We start from the raw sequence: 23,502 nt of genomic DNA on the forward strand, positions 1-23,502 counted from the left end.
GTGTGTGTGTGTGTGTGTGTGTGTGTGTGTGTGTGTGTGTGTGTGTGAAAAAGAACACTAGCATAAAGCATCTAGGATCATGCACTTTATTTTTAGCACTATAAAAGAAATAAGTAGCCTGTCCTACCAAATGCCAGATATTTCTTTAAACAAAAATACCATCCCACACACCACACATCATAAATATAAATCCATTAGACAAATCTCCATCATAAGCCAAACATTACCAACTAAACCAATATAAAGTCTTTTTTGAAGCATACATACATCATCCACCCCAGACACCAGCCCTCGGACATCACTTCTCTTCATAAAAGTCCCAGTAAAAAGAGGAGCTCTGCAGCATATCCTGAAAGTCTCACAATCTCTTGCCCCACTCATGTTCTGCCTTCATGCTCTCAATTTTCTGTCAACCATGTACACGTCTTTTCCCCTCACTCTTCCCCTCTCTGCTACCTTATACCTCTAACACCTTAACCTCTTCCAACACCTCTTTTAAACTGCTTCCTGAATGCCACATTCTTATCTTCCCCTTCCCTACACACACCTCCCTGCTTCCCAGCATCCTTTTAGTGTCCTTCCTGCACCCCACACATCTCTGCATGCCCCCTCATTCTGACTCTCTGCAGCCCCTTACCACCTTCCTCTGATGGTTAGAAAAATAGACAGGAAATTACAGAGCACGGAAGGAATAACCATTTTACTTGATGACACTCTGGTTTCAGTGTAATTGGAAACAATGGGAGACTTGTCTTTGCTAGGGGCTGCCTCATCCACCTGCAAAGTTGGTAGGAGAAATGACAGCCATCTTAACTAAAGATAGTATGTGGCTTTACTCCCACTGAGAAGAACAGGAAAAAACAACCATTTTGACTCTGGGAAAATTCAAAATTATGTCAGCATACAGATGGATTTTTTAAAGTTTTATTTTTAGAAAAATTCCATATACCAAATAATCTTAAGACTCTTAATAAAAAGTCAAGAGAGTTTCACTGATTCAGGTTAGGACAGTTAAAAGAATCATGAGTAAACCCTCAAAAATGCATAAGGTTTTTAAAAATTATTTAAAAAAAAAAAAAAAAAAGATTTTTGGTCTATAGCCTTTTTGGAAACAAACCAAAAACATATCTCTGCACAAACAAATGAAGGTCACTTGGTTGGTTGTTAGAGGGGGACGCCACTTATTGTCTCCTAACTTCTGGGATTAAGAAGCTGCCATACCCTCCTTTATCATTATTATCTTCTTCCACCCTCCAAGCCCTTAGCCCCCACAGCCTCTTGCCCCCATCGTCCTGTCTCTCATCCCTCAAATTCTCCCCCCATTTCTTCTCAAAGGTGTCTACATTATGAAAATTACCTATTGCTTACTAATGCAGCTGAACCAGTGTTGAATATGATTTAAACCCAATAATGTAGACATGATTAAAACCTGCTAGTATAATCAGGGTTTCATTAATCTACACCCCAAAATCTCTGCCTGTCCTACTACATACCCATGTGCAGTCATCTAGTCTCTTTGGCTGGGTCTACACTACAGCAGGGGTCCGACCTAAGATACGCAACTTCAGCTACGTGAATACCGTAGCTGAAGTTGCGTATTTTAGGTCGGCTTACCTGGCGGTGAGGACGCGGGAAAGTCGACCGCTGCCGCGCTGCCGCCGACTCCGCTGCCGCCTCTTGCCGAGGTGGATTTCAGGAGTCGACGGCAGAGCGATCAGGGATCGATTTTACCGCGTCTTCACTATACGCGGTAAGTCGATCCCCGATAGACCGATTGCTACCAGCCGGATCGGCGGGTAGTGAAGACATAGCCTTTGTTGCACCATATTCCCAAAATTCTGTTTACTATACATTTACATAACACTACAGGAGGAATTCAGTTTAAGTGAATAAGTTAACTTTTCAGACAAGTTGTGAAAAAGTATGTGGAGCTATTGGTGAAGCATGGCTATTGCATTATACCTCTGACAAGGTTACATTTCAGTAGTGGATGAGGCGTTCCCTATATATGGAATGTATTGCACAGTAAGTAAAGTATCCTTTTCCATTAAACTGAAAGATTCAGGACAATTTGTACATTACAGTGATAAAAGGCCCAACAATGAAGAAGGTGTCCTTTCTGCAGATCCAAAGCCTGCAACAGTAAACCTGCTATAGCTGCTGGCCACCTACAGCAGAGGAGTCAGTGTCCAGAAGAGAGTGACAGGCATTCACCTAGGGAAAAGTTAGGGCTGTTTCCAGATGGGCTTCACAGGAATCAGTACTAGGCCTGATGCTATTCAACATTTTTATGAGTGATCTGGAATTAAATATAAAATCACTGCTGATAAACTTGACAGGAGATACAAAGACTGACGGATTGGTAAATAATGAGGTGGATGGGGCAGTATCACAGTTAACTAGATCGCTTGGTAACTTTGGCCCATTCATATAAAATGTCTTTTAATACAGCTAAGTGCAGAGTCACACATCTAGGTACAAAGAATGCAAGTCATAGCTACAGGAAGGGAATGGACTGTACCCTGAAAAGCAGTGGATTCTGAAAAGGATTTCAGGATCACAGTGGATAAGAAACAACATGAGTTCCCAGTGTGAAGCTGTGGTAAAGCAGTCCAATGTGATACTTGGATATGTAAACAGGTGAGAAGCGAGTGGGCAGTCAGACTAGATGATCTTATGTTCCCTTCTGGCCTCAAAAAAAACTATAAAAGATAACCAGGTAACTGAATATGTCCAACAGAGAAGAAAACTAAGTGGTAGGGAAAAAATGCTGGGGAAGGAGGAATAAGAGCGACAGAAAGGAGATATGAAATTAAGAGCAAAAGGAGAAAGCTTTTTTTCAAAGAAGTCAAAGATATCACCTATGTCATGTTAAAGAGGATTGAAAATTAATGCTTTTCGACATTACCAATTGCTTCAGTTGCCTCAGACAAGTTATACAATTGTGAATGGATAGGAGAGGTGGTCCATGAGGTTGATAATCTCTCTACTACAATGTGGTCACACTAGGAAAAAATGAAGCACTCTTACCCCTGGCAGTGAGTTGGGTTCGGTACATTAAGTGGAACCCTATCTTCAAGTAGAGTTTATGCTTGTCAACAAGGGTATCTTCATAAATGAAGACATTTAAACTCAAGGCAGAAATCCAAAGCAAGATAGTTTTACTCAAGATTTCTAGACTTGAAATGTTGCTTTTAGGGCTATGACTGTTTTTAGTTCTGAAGAAATTGTAGCCACACTTTTCAGTACTTGAGCTGGAGGAGTTTCTCATATTTTGATTTTTTCAGCACCAGATTTTTAATTACTCTTATGTGCCAGTATGGGTGGAGGCTTATTTGGCCTGTATCAGGCCTGGAACATATTTAAACATTCTTAAAAATAACTTTTAGAATTTCCCTCAGTGAAAAAGGCCAACCAATATTTTCAGCTTATGTCCTTTGCAAATTTTTTCGGTAGGATATTAGTTTATAATATAAAATCACTTTCTGAATTTTAACATAGTAGTAATCTAAGGATTATAAAACTATGCCATCTATTATTTGAAAGTAATATGTTCCCTAGGTTTGCAGTAAAGTTTCTGAAGTCTCACACCATGGATTGTTTTGGCATAATTAGGATTCCAAACCCCCACATGGGTAATAGCCACTAATAAATGTATGCATTGCTGGGGGTAGCCTTTTGTTGATCCAACATTATCCTGCATAGTTTTGTTTCCCAACAGCCCATTCAGCCAAATTGTGAGTGGGGAATCTGCATGTTTGGAAACCAAGATGTTAAGCAGCTATTAATATTGTAAGACAGATTTAAAGGGCTTTGGAAATTAAAGTCAAAACAATAATAGGTTTAAATGATTAAAATGGATTACAAAAGAAAGAAAAGTTCACAGCTTGTTAATCACCACACTGAGGCAAGCTATGATGCATTTAATAAGGTTTATCCTATCACTCTGGATTGAAGCATACAGTGAGAGGCTTGTCAAAACAATTTCTTATAACCAAACCAGAGGGTCAGAAATTACAATAAGTCATGTAAGCACTTAAGTATTTGAAAAGGAAAGTGTGCCAAAAAAAAAATTGAACTGTTGGCATATGCAACTGTACAAGATTCCTCACTTTTTCTAAGAATGATTTTTAGAAGGTTATATGTAATGCATGTTATATTCACCAAACACATTCATTATGTTTAACATGATTTTCACCAGATGCTCTAGATTCTATGCTCTCCTCACTTCTAGACCTTACTTCAAGTTAGGCTTTCATATGCGCAAATTGTGCAACAGTTGTATAAAAATATTTATAAAAAATTAAACTTTTCTGCAAGCCAATGTCAGTCTATTGACAGCTTGAGCTCTTTACATATTCCTTTGAATATTATTCCTTTGAGTATTTGATATCTGAGCTGTGTCATTAATGACTTAAGTTGTTGTATTGTTCCTGTTCAAGAATAAGCAACAAACTTGTTTTGTGGTTATATGAGTTTCAACTTTGGATGCAAAGCTAATTTTAGAAACATCAATACAAAAACAAAACAAATCCCACAAAAAACACACTATGCTCCCCTAGATACTCACAGAGAAGTAAGTACACACAACCTAAACAAGAGTCTATTTAGAAAGTGCTGAAATGTTCATGAACCATCTCTCTCACTGTTTAATCAGACCTACTTGCCAGCATCATTTGCAAAAAATGTTTTGTTAGGCTCTGTCTGCCAACACAAATGGCAACTTAGCTCCAGATTTTTTAACCACTCCTAGAGAAAAGTGATAGTGATTCTCCCCAGCTAGATACCCTGCTCCTCCATAGAATTCAGACTAACATACTTTCCTCCCCTCCCTTCAAGATGAAGGTCCCTTAAAGCCTACTTGCTGAAAAGTGTGGTTGTGGGGTTTTCAGGAAGCAATCTTGAGAATCCTCCAGCTAGACTTGTAGAGTAATTTGAATGGCTATTCTTTATCTGCCATAGTTGAATTAATCATTCAAGTCAACACTTGAAGCATGGAATACCATTCTTTACCATTACTTCGCATATGTTTTTCTTAAAAGCAATGTTCATAATGTACTGGATCAAGCTCAATATATACACTATAGCTCTATAGTTAAAGTCAAGAGTTGATGCCAGGAGTCAACTAAGAGTGGCAGTGATGCTGTAGTACAGTAAATTCATTACAATAGTTTTCATCATCAAAAAGAAGAGAGTCTTAGAAATGGAATTAAAGCCTTGTCTAGATATAAACTAATTCTTACTACACATCCACCGTAACAGGAAATTAAAACAGAGTTCCTGAATGCATGACTAACCATCTCCACTATAAAAGTCAAGTGACAAATATAAGTAAGGCAGTCAGTTCAGAATAGGAGAAAAACCCAATAGCTACTCCCTAACCAGGAACTGGTATGCCACAAGTCAGTCCAGAATGTTATTTTCCAGCAGTAAACCCCGGTGAGGTTGTATAATGGAAGCGCTGACTGTACAATCTTGAAGATTACTGTTGGTATTGCACTGCTATAAATAGGTGTTTTTTTGGTTTCTGTTTGTTTTTCAAAACCAGAAGACAGACCTTTCCATTGTTTATACAGTAGAACCTCAGAGTTATGAACCTCAGAGTTATGAACTGATCGGTCAACCACAGACCTCATTTGGAACTGAAAATATGCAATCAGGCAGCAGCAGAGACCCCTCCAAAAAAACCCGAACACGGTACAGTATTAAATGTAAACTACTAAAAAAAAAAAATCAAGGGAAAGCAGCATATTTCTTCTGCATAGTAATGTTTCAAAGCTATATTAAGCCAATGTTCAGTGTAAATTTTTGAAAGAACCACCATCAAGTTTTGTTCAGTTATTAACATTTCAGAGTTATGAACAACCTCCATTCACAAGGTGTTCGTAACTCTGAGGTTCTACTGTAGTTATACAGAAGAAAAATAACTTAAGATATGTATTTGTAGATTCTAAAGGATTATCTACACATAAAAGTTAACCTGGAGTAAGGTAAAGGGTGATTTTATAGCAGTTTAACTCCATGTGTGGATACTCTAATTTTGGAATAAGAGTGCCTTATTCTGAATTAGCTTAATCCACTTCCGAAATGGATTAAATTAATTCAGAATAAGGCACTCATTCTTGAATAAGTATCAGAGGGGTAGCCGTGTTAGTCTGGATATGTAAAAAGCAACTTTGTTGCATTCTTGAATAACAGCATCCACACATGGACTTAATCACAAATAACTCCCCGTGTGGACAAACCCTTACTAAGATTCACTTGCCAGATAGCAGGACATGTTTCAATGTTTAAAAAGCCTAAAATTTAATCTATTTTGCTGTTAGACAATTTAAAGCATATTTTGTTGTTTGGCCTAGTAAGGTGATGTAATGATATCACTAATCACGTTATTACCATCTAAACAACAAACCTGAGGATGTAGAAAACCCAACCCTGTCATCAGCATGTTAATCATAAGAAGTTAGGTCAAGCATACCTTTTTCACTTCTAAGGGAAACTGATCTAACTTTAAACCAACATTGTCAAGCAGTTGATGGGCCTTTATTTCCCTCTCCCTAAAAAAATATTTCCACCTTGATGTAGGCAAGTGACCAGCCCTCCAAACACAAGGATTTTATCTGTCCTGAAATTCCAGCTATGCTAAGTGAACTTAACAAATCTACTCTAGGACGTTGTACTTGTTGGGACAATAAACATGCAGGGGATGAAATCCATATTTATCCGTTTCCAGAACTTTTGTTTGTGTGAGTCAGCATAAGTTTGAAATAGAGGATACCCTTCTGATTTGGAAGGATGGCACATTTCTCTTTATATTGATTGAAATTATGATCTTTTTAACTATACATATTAAATCTTGCAATTTCCTGCTTGGAGGAATGAGAAGGGGGGGGGGGGGGGGAAGGGTCAGCAACCATTCAGACGTTCTTGTACCAGGGAATAATCTGGAGTCAACATTTTAGGCAAAGCAGATGGCTAACTTTCACCCTAAGCAATTTACTAGCTTCAATAAACTTCAGTCTTTAGACAGTAAAATCAGCTGAATAAAACCAAACTATAGAAATAAGTTGTGTATGTTAAAAGATGCCCCTATAACAGTAGCCACTACAAGAAAATTCAAGCGGCAAATCATCCAAAAAGAGATTCCTTTTTTCTAAAGGAACCTAGTAAGCAAAAGTCTGAGTGAGGATGAAATCCAGTACAAGTACTAGTAGCACTGAAACTTCATAATTTCACAGATATGGAAAATATCAGAATTCTATAGTTTATGTAGATCAGTTAACAGCCTATTTATTTTGTTGTGATTATTAAATTTTACCGTGTTGCAGTAAAAGATTAAAATGTTTAGTGTAAGGAACAATCCTGCATTGGCAGAGAAATAGACTAATGATCTAAATGTTCTTTTCCACCTCTGACTTCCATGAGAGCACAAAGATGCAACAATTTTAGTGAGGAAGCCGACTGGATGCAAATGCCAAAAATATTGTTTTGTTTGGGTGTGTGTTGAAAGCAGTATTAAAATTCTAGGAGATCAAAGCAAAAATGTAGAAAACAGTTATACTGAATTTTAAAAATTAGAAATGTTACTGTATTTCCACTGATAAGAACTTGTCATTTGGATAATTCATTAGTGCAGCAACTAATAATTTCAACTGAAAACACATCCTGACATGTTAAGACAAGAGGAAGATCAGAGATGCAGCAGAAGAATTTCACAGCATTTCTTAGGGAAAATATCCACGCCAAGATACCGGAAAAGATAGGAGAGAGAGAAAATTCACCTTAAAGAACTATGAATATCTGCAGTTATCTGCATTTCTGGCTGCAGCTCTGACTGTGTCTTCATACAGGTCCTCCTGCTTTTCAATTTCACTTCTTCCTGCTTCAGTATTAACTTTAAAATGTTATACACGTCACATGGATATTTTAAAATTAGGGACTAAATGTTGGGAAGGAATTTTCTTCTAAATCAGATTGGCAGAGACCCCATTGGGGTGGGGGTGGGTCACCTTATTTGGCAGCGTAGGGCACAGAGCACTTGGGGGTTTGAACTAGAATAAATGGTAGACTCTGCAACCTGAAGACTTTAAATCAAGATTTGAGGACTTCGGTAACTTAGCCAGAGATTATGGGCCTATTGCAGGAGTGGTTGGAGTGAGGTTCTGTGACCTGCAATATACAGGAGGTCAGACAGATAATCATGCTGGTCCCTTCTGGCCTTAAAGTCTTTGAGCCTAATGTTTCATATTGGATTGACTGGAAACTCAGTATACTGCAGACAAAACACCACTAGGTCAGAACATAGTATTTTTCTACAGTTAGAACTCTTAACAGTTTTTTCATGGTTTTAAAATCAGATTTGAAAATGTAGTGTAAAGTATGAGATTCTACAAGCAGCAGAATTAAATTTCGCTCATATTTACTTCAAGTGTACCTATACAGTTAAAAAAAAGCTGAATATTAAACCGTAATTATGATGCTTTAATTTTAAAACCACCTTTCAATCATCTGAATTTTGTTTGAGGAAAGAAATTCCTCCAGGCATAATCCTTACATAAAAAGATCTGTTGAAATAACAAGTAATAATAATGAATTAAAAGCACTCTTTTCTCTCTTCCATTCTGTTTCCGGCCCTGGATCTGTGTGATTTTATGCAACTGAAACCAGCTTTTGAACAAGATTTCTCTGAAACAGGAATTAAGAACTTTGATCCCTCTCACAACAAACGCAAGTTAGATTCTCAGGTTCCATATTTTTTACTCCCAGACCAGGAACACTCAAGAGGCATGCACTCAAGTGAAGAGTAAATCATTCAACTAAATTTTTTTAAGCTCAGAATTTGCCTGTTAGAGTTGGCAGCATTTGTTCAAAAGTATCACAGATTTTACTAAGGATTTTCCCCGCATTTTATTGCAAAATATTTTTCACTTTGAGTGCTGACAAGAAAAAAAGCAAAGACCCCCCAAAAGAAAATCACTTTCACTTTTGATTCAAACCTTTTGAGTTTTGAAAGAGCTGCCAGAGGTGATATTATCCTTGTAATCACCAAGTTCTAGTGGATAAAGCTAAGGGCTAGAATTTGAGATCTCCTGGTTTCTATTGCCAACTCTGCAACCAACTAGTTGTAATATTTTGTACTCCATACTTTCCAAACTATAAATTTATCACCAGCAGGGTCAACTCAATTTTGACCCTGGTCCCTCTTCCTCGGATTGCTGCATCTCTTTGGATGCTTAATAGGCAGAGACTGAGAACATGCAGAATCATGACTTTAGCAGTTCTTTTGAAAAACTGGGGGAAGGTGTAGCACAGCTATGCTGAAATGAATACTTTGGAAAGCTGTGGCATCATGAGGGGACAATAAGAAATAATAGTTGTATGAGAAAAAGAGCAGAAGCCATTAAGATAAAACATTTGAATCACCACCAAGTGCTATCCTTGATGGGCTGCAGTGTCTTAACAGCCAGGAATGAAGCAATGGCTGCCTTCTTTGATCTTATGATCTCAACCTTTCCAGACTACTGTACCCCTTTCAAGAGTCTGATTTGTCTTGCATACCCCCAAAATTCACCTCACTGAAAAAATACTGGCTTACAAAATCAGACATACAAGTACAGAAGTGTCATAGCAGACTAGTACTGAAATATTGCTTACTTTTTCATTTTTACCATAATTATAAAATCTGTTTGTATATAAAATTGTACTTACATTTCAGTGTATAGTATGTAGAGCAGTATAAACAAGTCATTTTTTGTATGAAATTTTGGTTCGTACTTACTTCGCTAGTGCTTTTCATGTAGCCTGTTGTAAAACTAGGCAAATATCTAGATGACTTGATGTACACCCGGAAGACCTCTGCGTACCCCTAAGGGTACGCATACCCCTGGTTGAGAACCACTGTGCTGTAACTCCTAACAAAGAAGGCTGAACCAGTATCTCTTGGCTGGATTGGCCACAAAACTCTAATTATTATTGCCTTCCTTGCTACCAAGGGAGAATCCCAGTTTAAGAGAAAGGAAAGGAACTCTCCACACCATTAAGGCCAAAAGGAGCCCACAACACAGAGTGTTAAAAATTCATGGTTCTAGAGCCCATCTTGCTGCAGGTGGCCCCACTAGGCATTCTTATGTCCAGTCACATTTAAATATAAACACAGGAATCTTAAATCCTTCTGTTCCTTCTTGAAAGTTGAATGGTTTTTGCTCAGAGAGGGAAGAAAGGAAGGAAGGGAAGAGAATGGTATTTTATCATGCAAGAGACAAAGCATCTTAGGATTCTGGGATAGCAAGCCCCTTGTCTCCATCAGATGAGAAGGAGGAAATATACCAGTCAAAATGCCTGTGTATTGAAGAATGGAAAGACCTGCTTGTTTTTTTATTATTATTATTTCTACAGTAAATCAGGTAGCTTACAGGAATGCAGAAGATCTGTTCCAAGGGTGCCATTATTAAATTGCAGCAATAAAAACAATATATTGAAGGATAGAGGAAGGTAAAGTTGAAAGATGGCTTTCATGTATACCTTTATATCAGCATTGTGCTAGATCTTCCAAAGCTATCAAGTCAGAACTAATGATATACTGGTACATACATTTGCTGCATTCATTTGCTGCAACATCTTGACACAAAAGATCAGCTTTAAATAAGGTAGTAGGTTCCGGATGTTTTCCAACTTAGAAACCAGAGAGGGAAGAAATCAAATTTCTTCTTAACTATTCTTCCTCACAATGCATGCATCAAGATGACACAGGATACAGCGCCTAAGTGAAATCCAATCCAATCCACTAGATTGACTAAGGAGCAGTGTCACATTGATCCATCTGATAGTCACATTTTTATATCTGTTTTTGAAGAATTAGCTGAATTCCAAAATACTAAAATAAAAAGGCTAAAAAAAAAAGAGTTTTTTCTCTAAAAATAACTTCAGTTAGAAATCGTATGTATAAAAAATGAGAAACTAGGGACATGATTAAATATATGTGCATCTTTATTATTAGATTGCTATCTGTGGTAATTCTTGAGCAACCAGACTGTTTTACTTCATTACTATAGTAATTAGAAACATCCCTCCCTATCTGTTGTTGTCGTTGTCAATACTGGTTTTAGAAAGGGGACAGGGAAAAGAACACAAAGCCACAGTCTTAAACAGCAGGAAATGTCTACAACCATACCAAAACTAAGAGTCATGTTTATATGTAGCAAATTCAGTCTAAAAGAAAAAAACAAAAACAAACATTCTTGGTATACTGGGGCATGACTCAATCAATCTTTTGGAGGGAGAACAAGCCATCCTAATTCACAATGAATTTAATGTGAATACAAATTAAGACTCTGTCTTGTTTAGGGGCAAGTCCCATGCCACAGACGCCAATGCTCTATCATTTGTTTTGCAAGTACTGGGGGGTGGGGGGACACAGGAAAAGCAAGAGGTTTAATAATTTTTTTTGTAAGTTTTGTGAAAACAATTCTCTTATCTAAAGTAAGTTGTGAGCTTAGAATACCCATGTGCTGCTTTAGATTCCATGTAAAAAAAAAAAAAATCAAACTATCAGTCCAAAACTGGCCATTTTCTACTTTGACAGGTAGTGTAACAGAGCACACTCACCTCAGGTGAGCACTCCCTGGCCGAGTGTGTGCGTGCCTGCAGTTTTTTCCTCAATTTCTCTGCTTAAGGTGCCCCCTGTGGCTGCTGCACTCATCAGGTGGGTCTTTGGTGACTCAGCCCTCCGGCCAAGTCACACAGAGTCCGTGTGTGAAAACAAAAACTCCTTCCGGGGTATATGGTCCAGCTGAGACTATCTCAATGTCCTCAGTAATGTCCTGAAGCCCCCACCCCACTCCCCCCACGGCTCAGTCCGCCAGCAGGGCCCATCACGAAACCTTCCGTTGGCAACGTCTCTGTAGCCTTCCCTGGACTCAGTCCTTAGTCAGTCTGTCAACAGGCCCCATCCTCCATTGGGGTCTGGCTACCTGGCAACCATTCCTGCTCTGGGATGGAGCAGCGCATCCAGGGTCTCTTCCGTGGAGACTCTCTGCCTTCATTTGAGTCCTCAGTAACCACAGCTCTCCCACTGACCCACTACTCTTACACTCAGTTCACTGACCCCAGCTGAGATACAGTCTCAGTTCAGCACCCTTCTCAGGGTAACAATTCCAGATGCAGCCCTTCCCAGGGCCTGTTTAAACTCCCTTGCTCAGGGCTTAGCCACTTCCCCAGTGGCTATTTGGGGGGCATCCTCTAAGTAGCAGTCACATGGAACATCCCTTTAATTAACTGCATCCCTGGGCCACTTCCCCACAACCCCAGTCTTCCTCAAGTCCCAGCTGCCAGCCAGGAGCACCTTCCTTGCTCCGCTGGGCCCTGCCAGCAGACTGAACTCACTTTGTCCCTGCAGATCCTTTTATACAAGCCTGCTGGGCCCTGCAAGGCTGCAAGGAAGCAGTCTCTTTCTGATTGGCTGCATTCTAGGATGCCTAGAGCAGCTGCATGGAGGACTCACTTCCTCTGTGGTATGGCTGCAAGGCCTACAACAGGGGGCCTCAGGGTCTGGGATACCCCATCACACATAGTTAGATCAGCATATCTTATGCAGCATTAAAAGAAAGAAAAAAAATCTTTAAAATGCTATAACTATCTATAGTATATTTAGTAGGCAAACATTTGGATACACCATTTCTGAAAAATAAAAATAATTAAGACAACAGTGGTAAAGAGGAAGGTAATAATATGAGACAGAGCATTTCACATTCATGAACATTCTACCCAGACTTCAAAGTATATACAGTTACATACAAGCTTCCCCAGAATGAATACTCAGTAACCTCAGGATGACCTTAAAGATTTAACACCCTGGAGGCAAAACTTTATCTTAACAGAGGTTGATTTTCCATATGTCCCTTTACAGAGAACTTATCTGAAGTCCTTACATCATTTATTACTACCAGAGTTCAGCTAATGCACCAGTGGCAAGAATCAGGCTTGTACCATGAAATTAGTTTTGACAGCTCTAATTATACTCTAGCATGTATATTATTGATGTTTACAGGGCCACTGGTGCTGAAGGATTCTCTTATTCAAAGTCATATACAACAACACTGCCTTAACCTCTGTGAGCAGAAAATAAAATTTGTGCCAAACTCCATAATTCAATATTTAGTAGATTGAAAAAGTATCATTAACTCTAAGGCCTTGGCTACACTGCCACTTTACAGCACAGCAACTTTCTCGCTCAGGGGGGTGAAGAAACACCCCCCTGAACACTGCAAGTTTCAGTGCTGTAAAGTGGCAGTGTAGACAGCGCTCCCAGCGCTGGTAGCTACTCCCCTCGTGGAGGTGGGTTTTTTTACATCGCTGGGAGAGCTCTCTTCCAGTGCTGGTGCCGCGACTATACAGCCATGTTAAAGCGCTGCCACAGCAGCGCTTTAACATTGCTAGTGAATACATACCCTTAGTGATGTCTGTTTAGTCACTAATTAAAATTAGTTTAACACAGTGGATGCAATTCAAGACAAAAGGTTACAATAAAAGCTTTACCAGTTAAGATACTCAGATCCTGGACCAAATCAAGTGATCCAAGGGATCCAGTAGCCTGGGAATCCAGTAGCCTGTCTTTGGAATTATGGAGACACTGGATTTACTGTATCTAAATCACCTTCAAAAAAGGAAGGGCCACAACTTTTAGGCGGACTGTAAATAAAAACTTTCCCTTTTTTACTGAGCACTGTTGGTTCGTTCTGCACACCATACAGAAAGAGGAAGACATAGTCAGACACAAAATTATATTGTAGGCTGCTGACTCATATCTGTAGCTGAGGAAGAATTAAAGCCACGCCTAGAGTCCATTTCAGCTTTATTTTTTCTTCTGTATAAAACTGGTAATAAATTCCACATCTCAAGCCTGTCTCTTCCTCTGACTCAGGGATTTCGAACTGAACCCGCCTCACTCCCGGCAGGTTTTCCCCAGTACTCTTACAGGCCATCGCCTGAGAGTTACCATATTCCAGGACCTGCCATAGGAGCCAGCCTGCTTCCTCTAGCTTCCCTCCCCCTCCCCCCCCACCCCCATCCCCCAGCCACCCGACCCAGCATCTCCTGCGGTGGACACTCCATGCAGCTATCTTCCCAGCTGGGCTACTTGCTGCTTTTACAAGTCAGCTGATCCCTAGGGAGGTAGCTTAAAAAGTCAGGGGTCAGGCTGGGTTCCAACTCCCCTTAACGGGTCAGCCCCCCCGGGAGATAACAAAATATCATTTGAATTAGATAGTAAATATTTTTAAACAACATTGTTTGCATGAACTGATGAAGCCTTATCTGCTCAAGGTGACAAATATCTGGGTTGGGGAATGTGTTTACAAACTTTTAATATAATATAATATGGAGATATACTTATCTCATAGAACTGGAAGGGACCTTGAAAGGTCATCGAGTCCAGTCCCCTGCCTTCACTAGCAGGACCAAGTACTGTCCCTAACAGTTTTTTGGGTTTTTTTTGGTGCCCCAGATCCCTAAATGGCCCCCTCAAGGACTGAACTCATAATCCTGGGTTTAGCAAGCTAATGCTCAAACCACTGAGCTGACTTAATTTGGACAAACTAGTCTTCATTCATAATTACACTAAAGAGTAGCAAGGACTACCTGGGCCAGTTAGTGAGCATCATGCTGGTGCCCATTAGTTTGCAACAACTGGGACGTAAATTCTAACACACCATCTAGACAAGCCCTAGGTTCTCTTGCAACCCAATGAGCAGCTCAGTCAAACTCTTATAATAGTGTTGCTTTTCCAACGCAAACCCCAGTGCAATGCTCTCCCATCACTTCATTGCTGTGGCATATACTCCAAAACAATTCTTATAGGGTTTAAAAAAAAAAAAAAAAAAAAAAAAACAAATATTAGTTTTATTTATTTAACATTTATAAAAGTTTCAGAAACCCTGTTAGGAGAATTCAAAAATTTCATGCTTTGAGTGATTCACTTCCAATTCTATTGCAGTCTTATCTCTAAGTTATGTCATTCAGGCTCCTTATCAAACTTACCTTTAAAATATAAAAGCTCTAAATACATAGGGTCATGTTTGTTTTCTATCATTAAGAGCAATGGGTCTCAAACTTTTTTTTTTACTGGCGACCCCTTTCACATCACAAGCTTCTGAGTGCGACCACCCTTATAAATTAAAAACACTTTTTTATACATTTAACACCATTATAAATGCTGGAGGCAAGTGGGGTTTGGGGTGGAGGTTAACAGCTCGCGACCCCCCATGTAATGACCTCGCTACCCCCTGAGGGTTCCTGACCCCCAGTTTGAGAACCCCTGATTAAGAGGCATAATTTGTTTTTAATCTTAGCAGAGCAAACAAATACAAGTATAAAATAGGCAGAAAAGTTTCATAGGAAAGCAAGAGAAATGAGTTAGATGAGGATAAGAAGAACGATAAAACTGTAATTGTTCTTTTTTTTCTTCCATTGAAGAACTGATTCTGGGTCCAGTACTTCCATTAACAATTGAGGGGATAGAATGGAGATAACACTGGATGTTAAACATATGTATATAACATGAAGTCAAGAATGAGTTGTGACTACTTTGAACGATAGGACTAACCCATTCACTACTCACTAAAAACTAAACAAAATAGAAGCGAGAAACAGCAACAGCTGGAAGGAGCTGAACTTATGTGGAAGTATCCAGGGAGACAGCTTGGTGACTGGAGCACTATTAATAGCTGAAGCTTTCTAAGCCAGGCAATTGGAGAGCTGAAGTTGCATCTGCTACTTCACAGCACGAGGAAGCTTCATGCCACCAATAAGACATAGGTGGTGGCACCGGTGGTAAAGTGGCAGGCCTGTTTGGAGGAGTTGCGTAAGAGCTGCAGAATCCGTCAAGAGGACAATCCACGTGATCAAACAGTTTCTGCTCTTAAGTAGCACATCAGAACTAAATTAAATACCATAAGCCAGAAAATTAAAGAAACTGGCCAAACAAAAATCTGTTAAAAATATGAACTGGTTCACGAAGGGGGCGGGGAATCTATGAAAATGCAATACTGGATATCAGGGGTATCATATGAAGCAAGACAAATGTGTTGTACATGTAGCTATCTACTTAGGTTAATATGAAGAAATCAGAGGGGAGCAACAAGTTTTGAAAAATATAAAACTTAAAGGTTAAGGGAAGAGAGGATGTACAGCCTATATTAGATAAAAGACGGTTACTCACCGTTGTAACTGTTGTTCTTCGAGATGTGTTGCTCACATCCATTCCAGTTAGGTGTGTGCGCGCCGCGTGCACGATCGTCGGAAGATTTTTACCCTAGCAACACCCGGTGGGTCGGCTGTGGAGCCCCCTGGAGTGGCGCCGTTATGGCGCTGGATATATACCCCAGCCGACCCAGCGCCCCCTCAGTTCCTTCTTGCCGACTACTCAGACAGTGGGGAAGAGGGGAGGGGTTTGGAATGGATGTGAGCAACACATCTCGAAGAACAACAGTTACAACGGTGAGTAACCGTCTTTTCTTCTTCGAGTGCTTGCTCACATCCATTCCAGTTAGGTGACTCCCAAGCCCCACCTAGGAGGCGGGGTCGGAGTGAGACATTGCTGTGTGCAGAACCGCTGACCCGAAAGCAGCATCGTCTCTGGATTGTTGCACCAGCGCATAGTGAGTAGCGAACGTGTGGACCGATGACCACACTGCGGCTCTACAGATGTCCTGGATAGGGACTTGAGCTAGGAAGGCAGTCGAGGAGGCCTGGGCTCTCGTGGAATGAGCGGTGAGGCGTGGCGTCGGTATACCGGCCAGGTCGTAGCAAGCACGAATACAGGACGTGATCCAAGAGGACAGGCACTGTGAAGAGACCGGTGAGCCCTTCATCCGGTCGGCCACGGCAACGAAGAGTTGCGTCGTCTTCCTAAATGGCTTTGTACGGTCAATGTAGAAAGCCAGGGCCCTGCGAACGTCCAAGGAATGTAAACGCTGGTCTTGACGAGTGGCGTGTGGTTTCGGATGGAAGACCGGGAGGAATATATCCTGGTTCACATGGAAAGGTGAAACCACCTTGGGAAGAAAGGCAGGGTGGGGGCGAAGCTGCACCTTGTCCTTATGGAACACCGTGTATGGGGGCTCGGACGTCAGCGCCCTGAGTTTGGAGACGCGCCGTGCTGAAGTGATGGCTACGAGGAAGGCTGTCTTCCAGGATAAGTACAGGAGTGAGCAGGTCGCCAATGGTTCAAACGGAGGCCCTGTGAGCCTGGAGAGCACGAGGTTGAGGTCCCACGCCGGAACCGGCTGTCTTTGCTGTGGGTACAGCCGATCTAAGCCCTTGAGGAATCTAACGACCATCGGGTTAGAGAAGACCGAGGACGTGAGTTCTCCTGGGTGGAAAGCTGAAATAGCGGCGAGGTGAACCCTGATTGAAGATATCGCCAAGCCTTGCTGTCTAAAGGACAGGAGATATTCTAGAATAAAAGGGATAGGTGCCTGCAAGGGAGACGTAGCTCGTTGCTCACACCAACAGGAGAACCTCTTCCACTTGGCTAAATAAGTGGTCCGCGTAGAGGGCTTTCTACTTCCCAGCAGGACCTGCTGGACGGCCTGCGAGCATTGCCGCTCTGAGCGACTCAACCATGAAGCATCCACGCCGTGAGGTGGAGCGACTGCAGGTCGGGGTGACACAGCCGGCCGTGGTCCTGAGAGATGAGATCCGGACTCAAGGGGAGCGTGATCGGCCTCTGTACTGACAGCTCCAGCAGTGTGGTGTACCAGTGCTGTCTCGGCCAAGCGGGAGCGACTAGAATTACCCGTGCCTGGTCCCTGCGGATCTTGAGCAGCACCCTGTGGACCAGCGGGAATGGAGGAAAGGCGTAGAACAGATGGTCTTTCCATGCTATGAGGAAGGCGTCTGACCGAGAGCCTGGGGCTCGCCCGTGTAGGGAGCAGAATGCCTGGCATTTCCTGTTGGCCCGAGATGCGAACAGGTCGATCTGGGGAAACCCCCACCTCTGGAAGACGGAATAGATGATGTCCGGGCGAATCGACCACTCGTGCGTCTGGAAGGACCTGCTGAGACGGTCCGCCAGCGTATTCTGGACTCCAGGCAGGAATGATGCCGTGAGATGTATCGAGTGGGCGATGCAGAAGTCCCACAGGCGAATGGCCTCTTGGCATAGGGGAGATGAGTGGGCTCCGCCTTGCTTGTTGATGTAAAACATGGCCGTGGTGTTGTCGGTGAGAATCAGCACGCAACGGCCCTGTAGGAAGTTGAGAAAAGCCTGACAAGCCAGGCGCACCGCCATCAGCTCTCGGACGTTGATGTGCAGGGCTAGTTGGGACGCGGACCACAGGCCTTGGGTATGGTGCTCCCCCAGGTGAGCGCCCCATCCTAGAGATGAAGCGTCCGTAACTAGGTGGAGGGAGGGCTGTGGGGCGTGAAAGGGCACTCCTGCACAGACCGCCGTGCGATCCGTCCACCAGGTGAGGGAGGCCAAGACCGAGGCCGGAACCGTGACCACCATGTTCAGGTCATCTCGATGAGGACGGTAAACCGATGACACCCAAGTCTGCAGTGGGCGAAGTCGCAGCCTGGCGTGCCTGATTACGTAGGTGCACGAGGCCATGTGGCCCAAAAGGGCAAGGCATGTCCTTATGGTGGTAATTGGAAAGGCCCTGAGTCCTTGAATGACGCTTGAGATGGTATGAAAGCGGCTGTCTGGCAGGATGGCTCGGGCACGTCTGGAGTCCAGGATTGCTCCAATGAACTCTATTCTCTGAGTTGGTACTAGAGTGGACTTCTCTCTGTTGAGTAGAATGCCCAGCTCGTGGAAAGTGTGTGTCACTATGTGGACATGAGCCTGAACTTGGTCCCTGGTGCGGCCGCGTACCAGCCAGTCGTCCAAGTACGGGAACAGCTGTATCCCTTGTCGACGAAGGAAGGCCGCGACGACTGCCAGGCACTTTGTGAACACTCTGGGAGCCGAGGACAAGCCGAAGGGAAGTACTGCGAATTGGTAGTGCACCCTGTTTACTACAAATCGCAGGAAGCGCCTGTGGGGCGGATAAATCGCTATATGGAAATAAGCATCCTTCATGTCGAGGGCGGCGAACCAGTCTCCAGGATCCAGTGAAGGGATGGTGGTCCCCAATGATACCATGCGGAACTTCAACTTTACTATGAATTTGTTGAGTCCGCGCAAATCTAGGATGGGCCGTAGACCCCCTTTCGACTTGGGTATCAGGAAGTAGCGGGAATAAAACCCCCTGCCCCTTAGCTCCGATGGAACCTCCTCTATGGCCCCCATAGCAAGGAGCCCAAAAACCTCCTGTGTAAGGAGTTGCTCGTGAGAAGGGTCCCTGAAGAGGGACGGGGAGGGGGAGTGGGAGGGGGGGGCAAGGAAAACTGGAGGGCGTATCCCCTCTCCACCGTGCGAAGGACCCAGCGGTCCGATGTTATAAGAGACCAAGCACGGTGGAAACGGGAGAGGCGATCCCGGAAGGGGAGAACCGAATCCTGGAAGCCGGTTGAGGTGCCGTCCTCGACCGCACCTTCAAAAGGTTTGCCTAGGCCCTGAAGGTGGCCTAGGCTGGCCCTGGTTCTGACCGGGTTGAGGGCCGGTCGACCTTCGCCTACCGCCTCGACCCCGCCTCCTAGCAAAGTCCTGTCTTGGACGAGGCGGGGGAGGGTAGAACCGCTGAGGCTGGGGCCTGAAGGGTCTGCGCTGAGGCCCTGGGACATGCATCCCCAGGGAGCGCATCATTGTCCGGGAGTCTTTGAGATTTTGGAGCCTAGAGTCCGTCTTTTCCGAAAAGAGGCCCTGGCCCTCAAACGGAAGATCCTGCAGGGTCTGCTGCAGTTCAGGTGGCAAGCCTGACACCTGGAGCCAGGAGATTCGCCGCATTGCTATCCCCGACGCCAGGGTCCTAGCGGCCGAGTCCGCTATGTCAAGGGAGGCCTGCAGGGAGGTGCGTGCCACCCGCTTGCCCTCCTCTACCAAGGCCCCGAACTCTTCCCTCGATTCCTGGGGAACCAGCTCTTTAAATTTCCCCATCGAGGACCACGAATTAAAGCTGTAGCGGCTCAGGAGCGCCTGCTGATTCGCCGCCCGCAGTTGCAGTCCGCCAGCCGAATAGACCTTGCGTCCGAACAAATCGAAGCGCTTAGCGTCCTTCGATTTGGGTGCAGCAGCCTGCTGGCCATGGCGCTCCCGTGCATTAACTGATGAAACCACCAGTGAGCACGGTTGGGGGTGAGTGTACAAGTACTCATGATCCTTGGAGGGCACAAAGTACTTCCTCTCAACCCCTCTGGCCGTGGGTGGAATAGAGGCCGGGGTTTGCCAGATGGTGGTGGCGTTCGCCTGAATAGTGCGGATCAGCGGTAACGCCACCCTAGATAGAGTATCCGCTGAAATGATGTTCACAATGGGATCATGGACCTCCACAATCTCCTCCACCTGGAGGTCCATATTGCGAGCCATGCGGCGCAGCAGGTCCTGGTGGGCCCGAAGGTCTATAGGAGGCGGCCCAATGGCGGACGTACCCGCTACGGCCTCATCAGGCGAGGACGACCCGGTGGCAAGGGGTCCAATGGCTGATCCTGCTCCAGGTGTTCCTGGAGCTGGACATCGCCTACTCCCTGGTCCAGGGCCTCTGCCGGTGTGGGCACTGGAGCCTCCACGCCCCTTGGAGGAGGGCGGGAGATGGTGGACTCTGGGACCCTGGGCTCAGAACGGCCCGAGCGGGAGGCGGATGGCGGAGCCCCTTGCGCCTGATGGTAGGCCCACGGAGTCCAGAAGGACCAATGCGCAGGTCCCTGCGTAGGGTCCTCGGTCTCCTGCAGGTGGCCGACCTCCACTGCATCCGACGAGCGCAATGCCGACCTCGACGGCCACGGCGGTGCCGAGCCCAACGCCGTCGGCACCGGATGGTACGGTGCCGATCGGTGCCGGCCGTAAGGCGATCTGTCCCTGTGCAGTGCCGGAGAGCGGTGCCGGGATCTGGATCGGTGCCGGTAGTCCCTCCGGTGCCGAGATCCCGATCTGGAGCGGGACGACGATCGCGAAGAGGCGTGGTACCGGGAGCGGCCCCTCGAGCCCGAGTGGCGCTCGTACCGGTGCCGGGAGCTGCGTCTCGAGCCCGATCGGTGCCGGTCGTCGCGACGGTGCTGAGATGTTGAACGGCGCCGCGAAGATGATCTGGGCCGCGAGTACGACCGGTGCCGAGGTGATATTCGGCGCCGGGACTCCGAGCGGCGTCGGGACCTGCTCCAAGACCTGGAGCGGTGCCGAGAGACTTGAGCTGGCGACGGTGGGCGCATCAGAGCAGGCTTGCCTCTGGACTGCGGCACACGTGGAGCCACCGGTGCCGGGAGTTGTGACGGCGCCGGCTCCGTGAGGGCGATCAGGTCCCTCGCCGTCGCAAAAGTTTCCGGGGTGGAAGGGAGACAAGGTTCCACCACCAGCCTTGGTGGTGAAACAGTCCGCACCGGACTCAACGGCCTCGGTGCCGGAGTCGACGGTCTGGCCGCCTGCCTTTGGCGGTCCAACTGCGGACGCGCTCTACCCCCGGCACCGGGGGAGCCGGTATCTTCACGGCAGCAACATCCCGCGCCTTGGTGGCCTTCTTATGGCCCGGAGAAAGGGATCGGCGCCGAGGCTCCTTAGGCGGGCGCGGTGCCGACGTCGGCCGGTGCCGAGCTGTCTTTTCCGCCGCACCGATCGGGGCCGCCGGGGCGCTGCGCACCGAGGCGCTCGGTGCCGGGGCTGGGCGCGCCGAGGGAGGATCCGGGCTAAGTGTCGCCTCCATGAGGAGCTGCCGAAGCCTAAAGTCCCGCTCCTTCCTTGTCCGAGGCTTGAAGGCCTTGCAGATCTGGCACTTATCTGCGTGGTGGGATTCCCCGAGGCACTTCAAGCAGGAGGTGTGCGGGTCGCTCGTGGGCATAGGCTTCGCGCAGGAGGCGCACTGCTTGAATCCAGGAGCCTTGGGCATGAGCCAGGCGAAGCACCGAGGGGAAAAAAGGGGGGGGGGGAATGACCCCCTTAATCCCCAGTTGACAGTTTAACTACAAAAACTAACAATAACTATCTAAAAACTTCTTAACAACTATAAACACTCTAAACAACTATCTAGACTAATGAAAAACGAGTAAAGCTAGGGAGTGTGGAGATCAGCTATGCCGCGCTCCACAGTTCCAACGACCGTCAGGGGCGGTAAGAAGGAACTGAGGGGGCGCTGGGTCGGCTGGGGTATATATCCAGCGCCATAACGGCGCCACTCCAGGGGGCTCCACAGCCGACCCACCGGGTGTTGCTAGGGTAAAAATCTTCCGACGATCGTGCACGCGGCGCGCACACACCTAACTGGAATGGATGTGAGCAAGCACTCGAAGAAGAACTGATAGTTACCATCAAATACATAAATAGATGTTACAGAGGACACTGAAAAGACTAATGTTAAGCGCTTGCGTTAAGCAGGTACTTAATTCCATGTTGCATTTCTAGAATTAACCATCAGCCATATTTAGGAAATTAATGTGAAAATATCTTTATACTTACTTGTCAAGGAAGTCCTTGTCCACTACTGCACAGATATCAAGAAGAGGATTTCCCATTCCAAAAAGCACATTTTCACTACCAAAGAAAAAAAAAAAAAAAAGGTTTTCAAATGTAGTGTAATGTTTCTAGTCTAACATTATATTGCATTGACAAACAACAGATTAGGGCAAAACTAATTTTGCCCAACCAAGGGCTGCACGGTCAATTTGCCTGGAATCCAGACAGCACAGCTAATTCAAACAAAATGCAAACTTGTATTCTCGCTCAGTGAATTACATAGAATACAAAAGTCTCAAACATGTAAGACTGCACATTCATTTAAGCAACCCTTCAATCAGGGAATGAGCCTTGCATGCTATAATCTGTAGTTTTTAAGAGTTACACTTGGGTTGTATTTGCAGGTTATATAAAGGGGCAACGGTGGACCAGAGTGTAGAGTTCCATGAGCCAGATTTTGTTGTTTATATGAGCAGCCACAAATTTAACCGTATAAAAGTAATTGTTAAGAGCAGTATTTTATTGTGCACAAACCCTCATCTATCCTTACAAACAGTATTTGTTTACTGATAAAATGTTGACTTTTTTTAATGCAGAAAAAATTACTAAACATGCAGCAGTATGAAGCAAAGCAGCAAGTTACCAAAAGGCATTATCTAATGATCAAGTATTTTTATTATAATAATGTCAAAAGAATATTTAGCATATTCAGTTAGTTATCTTACATACTTCAGTGATACAGTAATAATGAAGAACTAGATAGTACATGACACAGAGGCAAACGATAGTGAATGCAGCTGTGCCCACTAGACTTTCTAACACTAGATTCAAATCCATCACATTCCCCACCAAGCCAACACCTGCTGTCTCCAATTGGCAGGTTAAACACCAATAGCATCTACTGAAATCACTTCTGAAAATTTAACAAAGAAGCCATCAAATATACACCTTCTTCCCCATCAGCT

The 23,502-nt window shown here is 44.5% G+C and overlaps 1 protein-coding gene across 2 annotated transcripts in view; it reads right to left on the bottom strand.

Moving 5' to 3' along the window:
• Positions 1–23,502, bottom strand: part of LOC112106601 (adenosine kinase) — a 572,976-nt gene that overhangs the window by 507,019 nt on the left and 42,455 nt on the right. For both annotated transcript variants that reach the window (XM_026653751.1, XM_026653752.1), the window contains exon 2: positions 22,541–22,615. In XM_026653751.1, the coding sequence (XP_026509536.1) occupies positions 22,541–22,615 (75 nt within the window). The remainder of the gene's footprint in view (positions 1–22,540; positions 22,616–23,502) is intronic.

Source organism: Terrapene carolina, unplaced genomic scaffold (genome assembly GCF_002925995.2).
Source record: "Terrapene carolina triunguis isolate 2854851 unplaced genomic scaffold, T_m_triunguis-2.0 Scaffold148, whole genome shotgun sequence".
In the NCBI taxonomy this organism is placed as follows: Eukaryota; Metazoa; Chordata; order Testudines; family Emydidae; genus Terrapene; species Terrapene triunguis.